Here is a 10,223-nt window from a genome sequence, read left to right as displayed (position 1 = left end):
TTCCCCAACCCTCACAGCTTAGCTTCTCTGTATTTGGTTTTAATACAAATTACCACCTACATTTCTCTCATTCCACAATAAATAATACCCACCCCATCCCCACCACACACATACTCTTTACCCCCCCTAAAACCCCATCCTCCCCTCCTCTACTTCCCCATCCTATCCCTAAACCCACCCACCCGCCTTTTTCCCTTCTCTCAAAATCCTCTAAACAATTAACACATTCCCACCCCTACAGTTCTTCCAAAACATAACTTCCACCATCAATTGTACCCACTCCCAATTAACTCAATTCCATTCCCAACATTCCAAACATAAAACAACACCATAGTCCCTCTATCCTATCCTCTAAATATCCCATTAACAACCCCCATACCACCCCCCTTGCCCTTGTCCCCTCTCCACCATTCCCTCAATGTTTATACTTCCCCCTCCCAATCTATCTCCCATACCACCCTTGATTTTATCTCACTTCCACCCCCCCCCTTTCCAATTTCACCCTATACCACCCCCTATCCAACTCACCCCTCAAAAACCAAAAAAAAAAACCAACCCCACTCCTTAACCATGTCGTCTGATCCTATACTCCGTCCCCTCCTTTTCCCCATCCCAGGTCCTACCCACACCACAACCGCCCCAATCATACTAAACACAAACCCCCCCCCTATCCCCCCCCTACCCCTTAAGCCACTTAGAACGGGTCTTCCCTCCGCCATCCCCCCCCCCACCCCCCCCCCCCCCACATCTTCCAACAGCTTCTTCTCCTACCAACCACTTTCAGATCCTCCCGGAGAACTAGCCACCAACCCCCCTAAACGCCCGGTCCACAACGGCGTCATACGTTCACCCTCCCCCCCCACCCTTCCTTTCTTAATCAAAACCTTCGCACTATGCTTCAAGTGGGCTCCTCCGTGTGCCACCGCTCCAGAACTGTAAGGGAAAAAAGCATTGTAGAGGCAACACCAAAACACCACTGCCAATCAGAATATTCTATCACCATATTTTTACTTACTTAGTGTAGGACAGAGAAGTAGAGAAAAATCCAGAATTACTGATTTCTTAAAGGTATATATACTTCAGAGACGTGCACAGCCCCATTCTGGTATGTTTATCTGAAAAATAAGCATTATCTAAGTGGTGATAGTAGGTGCAGTTTTTACAGAAACTGCATACGTTTAGTAGGAGAAAGTGTGGTGTCAGGATTGCTTCGAGATTTTTACTGCATAATGTTTAAATGCTATGGTGCCCACCTCAGATTAATTTGTCCCCCCAAAATGTACACATTTGTATCCTAATTTTATATAAAATGTAGCTTGCCACATTTGTTTTTTACATTCAACAGTGAGGTAATTTTCCTGAACTCAAGGTTTGTTTACATATTAAAGCTTATCAGGTGAGCTGGTTACTAAATTTGGAAAATAGCAATCACTTCAACACTGACATTCAGTGACTGCACCTTGTTCAGAGCACAGCTCTCAGGAATGCCCTCTTTGGACCTCTACAAAGCAGAAACAGGGGTTGCTGCAAGACAGTATGCTGTTTGAGTGTGTGTCTGTCTTCTTTCCCTAAACTCAATCCATAGTCCCAGGTGTGAGCTCTGCATCTGCTTGCTCCCTGAGAGCTGAACTAAGACAGTAAGTGCTTGCTCTCAAACAATTTGGTACATCCACACCTCTCACTGCTAGGGAAAAAAAAGTACTGTTATATATTAGTTGGCTGCTTCTCAGCCTTACAGTTTGTTCCTAAGTTTAAAGGCACAAATTAAGTCATTTGGAATGATCCAACAAATTTTCCAGAGATGGATTTAGGAGTTTTTCCCTATGCATTATTAAAAGCCTGTTGTCTCATTCCACTGATACTTGCAATAAAAGTAAGCCTAATTTAAAATTGACATGAGATCAAGCAAGCTTCAACTTTTATATATATATATATATATATATAAATATATATATATATATAAATAAATATATATATATATTTCAGACAGCACTGTTATGGGATGAGAACAGTAAAGCCCTACAGCCTTCTATGAATTATACCCTAGGGAAACAGATTACAACTGATCTTATTGGCCTAAGTTTAAAAGTGAAAGTAGTTAATGGAAAGGTCTTTACATATGTAATGTATGGCCAACAGAAAGATATGAGGGTTTGAGATTAATTTGAGTTGTTTTCTTTCAACAGTATGATTCTTCCAGCCTTCCAGCTATGTTATTTAAAGCAAGATCCTTTTTGGGAGCTGAAAATCATTTGCAGAATATCAACCATCAATTAGAAAGGCTCCTGGACTTGGAGTGAAGACGACAGCTCTGGTGAAACGCCTGTGTAAAAGATCGGTCTCATGCTACCTTCTAAAACTGTTATAAATCTTTTGGGGAAAGAAGGCGGCCTTGTCACCAGAATTTAGTATTTGTCTCATGACTAATGTTAAATGGCATCAAATTGATGCCATAGTCTTTTGATAATGTCTTCAGTAATTTTAAAATGTTGAAACCCCCTAAGTCAGCCCCAGACAACAGATTTTAAGTATACAGCAGTTAATTTCCAATAAAACTAATTTACTTAAGTAGAGTAGGTGGTTAAGGGGGGAATAATAAGTTAAGGCTTGTTACAAATCTTAGATATTTCAGCATATCCAACAGGCTACTCCTGGAAGATTTCCATAACAATTTCATCAGGAATTTCATCCACTCCACTGCTGTAACTCTGAAGAGTGCTCTCTGCAGCCTCGGCTAATTCAGCATCTTCAGTAGCTTCTAGGAAGTTAGCATCATCCATGTCATTGTCCCAGTCAGTGTCGGAGGATGCAGCTGTTGACAGCTTACTAGGTGACGATTTAAGACAACTCTGGGTTTCATTATTCCAAATTTCATCTGTTGTAAACTCTTCTTCCTTTAAAGTTTTCAGTGGGGAAAGCAGAAATCAAGGCTAGTCATAATTCAGCATAGACAGCATATGATAAAATAATGAATTCCAAAAAATATTTACATATGTTGGAAATTAGATTTTTTTTTTATCTGCAGTTCTGAGGCACTTAGCCCTTGCTGGAATTAACTTAATTTTGAAGATACACTGCAGTGCTAGCAAAATTTATAAACTATCTTAAGAACATGACCGAAACAGTTGTTAGAGTTTTGGGATAGTTGCTAAAATATCAGTATTATCACCTTATATATTCTAGTTATAAGTTTTCTGAATTTAGTAATTTTACCAGTTATATAACCAGTAAAAGCTGAGAAGTTACTCTGAACAAATGCTCAAAAACAAACAGGTGTACTGTAGGAGAAAGCAACTGTTAGGATAAGGAACTCTGCCTCAGTTGCTAACAGTTATGTAGGTTAGAAATTTTTATAAACATCTTTTTCTATTGCATTGGTTATCCTATTGAATGTAAATCAGTGAATAACACTGGCTAATAATAAGTTATATCCATTACTTTTTTCTTTTTATCCCAAAGTACTTTCAACTTGGAGGACTTAAACATCATCCAAATAAGACTCCCAGAACCAAGCGAGGAGACACCTTCTTGCTCCTTTGGTTACTTCTGGTCATTTTAACCTTAGGTTCTTTATGTCCAGCCACTACAAAGATTTCTACTAGTGCAAACTTTTTTTTGGATGTTAAAGTTTTAAAATGTGTCCTGAAAATACTTCCATTTTTTTCTCTGTCCGATTAAGTTCAGTTCAGAGAGCGCAAGCAGCAGTGTTGATAAATAATGATGGAAGTCTAGTTTCCTGTAATTTCTGTGGGGATAATGTGTGCATAGGTGTTAAAAGTAATTTTTAAATTCTGTAGGGTTTCTTCCTACTTAGTTATGACATTAGATTCTGGGAAGAATCATGCAAAGACCTTTACATCTATTACCTCCGGTCAAATTATGAAAGGGGAAATTTTTTTCCTCTTTTTGTGTTTTCTCCAATGCATATGACTTATTTTTGCAAGAAAAATGTTAATTTAAAATTTAAAAAATATTAGATTATTAAAGGTATATGCAATTCTAATTTTGTCTTTCAGATAAAATTTTACCAAAGATCTCCCAATCTGCTAGTTGATTCCCCAGATGGCCATAACAGGAACCTGGGATCCAATCCAGGCTTTCCACTTGGTTGCAGGAACCTAGAGTGGAAGTGGAACAGCCAGGAAAAGAACTGGCATTATGAGATGAAATGGGGCACCTCAAACCACTGTGCCAATCTCCTACTCTTAAAAACACAAAGATTGTTTTTGCTTTGCAAATAAAGCATCATACCAATCAAACTGGGAGTAGCATACCGAGTTAAGCCATCATCTGCAACACTAGCATCTTAAAATGGCACTGGTTCATGTTCTGGCTGCTCTACTTCTGACCTAGCTCCTTGCTAACACACCTGGGAAGTCAAGTTCTGGGGACCCTGCACCCATGAAGGGAAGAAGCTCCTAGCACTGGCTGTTGTAGCCATTTGGGAAGTATGAAAAAAAAACCTTTGAAATGTTTCTGAATTTTTTTATGTTGGGATTGTTCAAGTTGTACAATTCATTATGCAGTAAAAGAACAAGGTGCATGTTATTAAACCTATACCAGGGTAAAAAAAAATTGCAGTGTATTTTCAAGTAAAACAATGTTTTAAAAGCTTAGTGGACACTGTTCATGATACATTTATACTATTATAGCAAGAATTAGAAAGCTGTATTTACCTCTTTGAAAAGAAACAGAAGGCGTACTTCATCAGGCAGTGGAAAACCTTAATCAGACAGTGAAACAATTTTTAATATAAATGCTTCATTTTCACTTTATGGTAAATGTAGACATTAGTAACTCACAGGCAGATTTGAAGTTTTCTGCTTTACATACGGGATCATGACATTTTTGATACCAAACTTCATTTTTCAGATCAACCAGAATCCTTTGTTTAAAAAAAGAAAAAAATATTAATACCTAGACTAGATCAAAAACTAAATGGAATTTAAATGCTGCCTATACAGTCAAGACTAAGACTTTAAAAAGTAAAAATGTGAGTAGATACCCAAATAGAAGAAAACTGGTTGTATTTAAAGCATCACACAAAATGGACCTCAGGGAAAAAAAACGAAGAACCATCCTCTATCTGTATCCCTCAGATAGGTTCAAAACATGTACTCAAAATGGAAAACACTACAAGGACAAACACATCCCCGCCATAAATCAAGAGTTCTGCTGCTTGCAACACTTGCATCCCAAACCAGAATGGTCAGTTTGAGATCTGAGTGCTGTTTGTCCAATCCAGTTGCCTGTTAAAGTGCTTGGAAAGGCAGTGGAAGATGTTCCTTGTACTTGCACCCCTGTGACCTGTGAGGGGGATGACGATGGAGTTCCTTGCTCCTGGCTTCAGCCTGGCCATCGCAGCCGCCTGGGAATGAACCTGTGGTGGAAAGATTAATGTCCCCTTCCCCCAAACTGCCCCTCCTCATACTGTCACCATCTTTCAAATAAATCTTAGAAAAATTCTCTTTGTAATTTATGGACTAAATAGCCACCCAAAAATGCTCAGTAAAGATACAAAAAATATGAATGCCACAATTAAAATTGACCTAATAGGCATGTATGAAACAACTCTATTAAAAAAATACTAAATAATAAACTCTGGGCTAGCAAAAGATGACGACTTCATTGTATGTTTTAGTTCACAATACATTCTTTCACCTGAAATCAAATTTTAAAACTAAAAGATAGCTACTGGGAACCCTTAGTTTGAAAGTTAAGAACATGTCTGAATACCCCCACAGCTCAAATAAGCAGAAATTTAGAAAATTTTTAGACCTGGATGACACTGAAAATATGTATTACAATATATGAAATGCAGACAAAGTGATCCTGAGAAGGAAATTTATAGTCTTAAACACTTAGATTACAAAAGAAAAACGGTGTAAGAAAAATGAAGCAAGCCTGCTTAAAAAACAAAAGAAATGGAGAGCAAATCCCAAAGGAAGAGAGACCAATGCAATGGCTCGACTGGCTAATCCTCTGCCTACAAGCACCAGCTACTAGGGTGCTATTCATATCCTGGCTGCTCCACTTCCCTTCTTGTGGCCTGGGAAAGCAGTGGAGGACAGCCCAAAGCCTTGGGCCCCTGCACCCACATGGGAGACCTGAGGAAGCTCCTGGCTTTGAATAGGCTCAGCTGAGGCTGTTGTGGCCTTTTGCGGGGTAAAGCAGTGAATGGAATATGTCTGTCTCTTTTCTCTGTAAATCTGCCTTTCCAGTAAATTTTTTTTTAAAAGCCAAAGTAAGCCAATGTTACAAATGTTACTGAATGCAATGTATAAGAAGAATATCATTAGCATCTTTGGCCAGTAACTTTGAAAATTATGATAAAAGACAAAGTGCCTAAGCAAATTTTAAAAGTAACAGAAAGCCTAAATAATCCTATAAGAATCATTAAAACCAAAATCTTGTCAAATCTGATGAAGTAGTTCTTCCCACATCTCCCAGAAGACAAAGTGCCTAATATTCCATGTGCTAGGTGGAGGGGAGGGTGAAGGGAGGGGAGGACCAGGGTATGTACCCTGGCGTGGAAAAGGCAGGTTGATCTAACCTGGTCAACATTCCAGTGATGGACTTGCTGGTGAATGCTGCAGACTACATACTGAAGTGTCCTGGGGACAGAGTAGGAAACATACTTGCAATCTTCGTTCCAATTTTAGTGTATGTGCTGTTGAAGCTAGCACACTTTACTATAATCCTTACAGGAAACATACTAACACTTGATAGTTGGCAAACATTCTTAAAAAAAAAAAAAAGAAGAGAAATCTTCCATTCACTGGTTCTCTCTCCCAACAGCCACAGCTGTTACGGGTGAACCAGGTCGTCCATGTGGGTCGTCCATGTGGATGGCAGGGGCCTAGGTATTTGTGCCATCTGCTGCTGCCTTCCCAGATGTTACTAACAAGGAACTGGAACAGACAATCTACCATGCGATACGAGCAGAGCAAGCATGTGGTGGCTTAACCCACTGTTGCACAATGCCAGCTCCTGTTAAAGCTACCTGTTTGCTCTGCAGAGGCTTAACATGACATTGTACTTCATTGCGTCTGATAATGTCCTATCCGTAGAACTGGGTTCTTTGTGGTGGTTATGAGAAAGTTCTACCAATATCAATGTGGAAACCAAATGAGGTGGTTTGGTGGTGTCCAGTCTGTGATCACACAAAGGCAAAAAGAACATACATCCCCCACTGATAAGTCATAGCACTTAACATAAAGATATTTCCTCCTGACTTCTGAATATTCTTTTTCAAACATACTGTTAAAACAGACATTTATAGGCTGTTTGAGAGTAACTTTTTCATTAACAAAACTCTTAGATATTTCTTGTTGCTTCAGAGCAAGTGTAAAAAATTATTTAAGATACCAGGAACACCATAAACCATGAAAATTCATGAACTCTGGAGGGTCCTTATTCATACACAATATGTTATAAAAGGTGTTTCTACCTTTAAAATGGCATATGGTAAATAAACCTTGAATCTAGGATTTTGAGATGTTTCCTGGAAATGTCACCCATACTGTGTAACTAACAGACAGATGTACAGTTTGCATTACGCCACTGCTCCTGATGCCGACATCTGTATCAGAGTGCCAGTTCAAGTCTCGGCTTCTGATCCAGTTTCCTGCTAATAAGCCTGGGAAGGCAGCAGAAGATAGGATGCCAGCATCACCAGCTGCAGCTCAATGTGCTGGGCACCACCACCAGCTCCTGAGAATTCCATTCAAAAGCAAAACAAAACCCAAAAAAACTAGTGAGTTAAGGATATCAAGCACAGTACTGAGTTTTCAGCAAATGCTCCATGATTTTTCCATTTCCGGCATGCATGCTAAGAGTATCCACCTTGACTTTAAATATGAAATACAACAAATTAACTATTTTGCAATTGATAGCTACCAGATTTCTGTTTTGTCCTCATTCTCTTATTTAAAATATGTCTAGCTTTACTGCATCCTTTCTTCTGCTGGTTTTGCCAGAGCATCTGTAAGTTCTTTGAAAGCGGGTCTGATGTTTGCGCCAAGCATCCAGGAACCTGAGAGGCCTCCAGTCGCACGGTGTAGGCTGAGGAACCTACAGCTCTGCGGCACTCAGAGGCGGCTGCTCCTCCCGCCCCCACCTGCCCATTTCAGTGTAGAGTCCATAAGGTGCCTGGGACACACAGGCTACAGTAGAGGGGGGACAGATCCTCTGTCCCTATCTGTCCCCATCTGATGCTTTTGCCCTAGTTCCCAACCTCTTCTCAGGACAAGAGAATTTTATCAAATGGAGTACAAATAAAGCTGACATATATTCAAAGCAGTGTGGTATCTTTGAATATTAAAACCCCTTAACCAAACTTAACTGCAGTACAATTTTGTTAAAAAGTTGTGCACACTTAAACACAAGGCCTTGAAAAACAATGTTACTCACATGATGTTATTGCTCTTGTGGGCTCTTCCAATATTTTCACACCAGCGATATTTGAAAATATCATAAACCAGTAATTCTTCTGAGGAAAAGTAGCTCCACCGTCTGATTCCTAAGATACACAGAATGTTTCTAAAGATATGATGAGTCTGAATCATGTAACAGTTACTCAAAACTGAGATAAGCATTACCTCCTTTAATGTCATTTTTAGTCACCAAGGAAAGAACAAACCGATCGACTTCAGGGTAGGGTGAAGACTGAAAACCTTCGAGGGTTTCTACTGCAAAAGACAAAAGAATTATGTAAAAATTATAACAACTGAAAAGGGAGAAGTTAAAATTAAATTGCTGTTTAGTATACTTGCAAACTTTCACTTTTTTTTTCTCCTTATGCAATTCTCAGTTCACAGGTTCTTGTTACAGTACAAGGAAGTAGGTAAAACTAAAACTTCTCATTTAGGTCCAGTGTTAGTGAATTTTCATGGCAAAACAATTGAGATTATTTTCACTGCTTCCTTCATTCTGACAAAGAATAAGAGGGCCCCTCACATCCAAGTGCTTGATGTCGTAATGAGCCAACCTCCTGGTGAACCAGAATGACTTCAGTGTCAGTTAAGGCCACTCTGTGGTCGTGAGGATTCATGACAAAAACAAGAGCACTCTGTAATTATGTCTAAACATTTTGCAAACCACAAAAACCGCCAAGTGCCCCTCCAGAGTGGCTAACCCAACAGTGGACTTCTGTGGCTGTACATTTACTACAGCTTTAGTCTCCCCTCTAGCTGGCAGTTATTAACTGTCACAGTTGTCCCTGATAGTACCCAACATAAAACATGTCCAAGCTTCTGTGTACACTCCCACAGTCACCTAATCTAAGCCCTAATCCTCCCATTCTAACAGCCTCTTAGCTGTCTCCATGTTTCTCCAGTGATTCCAGAACTCAAACATTGCTATGGATGTTCCCTGTGGACTTAAGAGGGTACAAATTATATTTGTACCTAACTCTACTGAAATAATGTTTAATTAAAAAAATTTTTTTAAAGGCTTATTTTTCTTTTTATTGGAAAGTCAGATTTACAGAGAGGAAGAGACAAAGGAAGATCTTATGTCTGATGATTCACTCCCCAAGTGACCACAAAGGCCAGAGCTGTGCTGATCCGAAGCCAGGAGCTTCATCCAGGTTTCCCAAGGCCTTGGGCTGTCCTAGACTGCTTCCCCAGGCCACAAGTAGGGAGCTGGATGGGAAGTAGGACTGCTGGGATTAGAACCGGCACCCATACAGGATCCTGGCACAAGCAGGGCTAGGACTTCAGTTGTTAGGCTACTGTGCCAGGGCTCTAAAATTTCTTTTAAGTCATCTGCATTGTGGCACACTCACAGCAAGCAAGTTGAGTTTGAAGACACTTTAGGGACCAGCCACTTATCTTGGAGTGCTTGTTCAAGTCCTAGCTGCTCTGCTTCCAACCCAGCTTCCTGCTCACGTGCCTGGGAAGGCAGAAAATCCCCTACGCATGCAGGCTGCTGCCACCCCTGGGGGAGACAAGGATGGAGTTCCTGACCTCTGGCTTTGGCCCGGCCCAGATCTCAATGTTGTACATTTAGGAGTAAAACCAGTGAAGAGAAGATCTTGGTCTCCACCATTCCCAGCTATGTTGCTTTGTCTTTCAAATAAATAAAACTTAAATTGGACTTTATTTAAAGACAGAAATGCTCAGTTCTCTTAAAATGAAGTTTCCATTTCCCACATAAAAATAATACCCAGAGAAATTATAGGAAATATGTGAATGCAGAAATGAGTTCCATATCAATGTCAA

At 39.8% G+C, this 10,223-nt stretch overlaps 1 protein-coding gene and 1 long non-coding RNA gene across 9 annotated transcripts in view; one reads left to right on the top strand and one right to left on the bottom strand.

Moving 5' to 3' along the window:
• Positions 1–2,002: 2,002 nt before the first annotated feature.
• Positions 2,003–10,223, bottom strand: part of PRIMPOL (primase and DNA directed polymerase) — a 95,270-nt gene continuing 87,049 nt past the window's right edge. For 5 of the 8 annotated variants that reach the window (XM_040966283.1, XM_040966281.1, XM_040966286.1 and 2 more), the window contains 5 exons: positions 8,601–8,690; positions 8,413–8,521; positions 4,803–4,885; positions 4,677–4,723; positions 2,646–2,894 (listed from right to left, as the gene is read on the bottom strand). In XM_040966283.1, the coding sequence (XP_040822217.1) occupies positions 2,646–2,894; positions 4,677–4,723; positions 4,803–4,885; positions 8,413–8,521; positions 8,601–8,690 (578 nt within the window). Of the gene's footprint in view, positions 2,895–4,676; positions 4,724–4,802; positions 4,886–8,412; positions 8,522–8,600; positions 8,691–10,223 lie in introns of all 8 variants that reach the window. The other 3 variants (XM_040966280.1, XM_040966285.1, XM_040966284.1) reach the window with 3 other exon arrangements.
• On the top strand, positions 2,760–3,922 carry LOC121146715. The gene is made up of 2 exons (XR_005882248.1): positions 2,760–2,830; positions 3,815–3,922. It is a non-coding gene; the product is annotated as an uncharacterized LOC121146715 (long non-coding RNA).

Source organism: Ochotona curzoniae, unplaced genomic scaffold, assembly GCF_017591425.1.
Source record: "Ochotona curzoniae isolate NIBS_2020 unplaced genomic scaffold, NIBS_Ocur_1.0 scaffold_4505, whole genome shotgun sequence".
In the NCBI taxonomy this organism is placed as follows: Eukaryota; Metazoa; Chordata; class Mammalia; order Lagomorpha; family Ochotonidae; genus Ochotona; species Ochotona curzoniae.
Note: the sequence above shows the minus strand (reverse complement) of the source record. Positions and strands in the feature narration are given on the sequence as shown.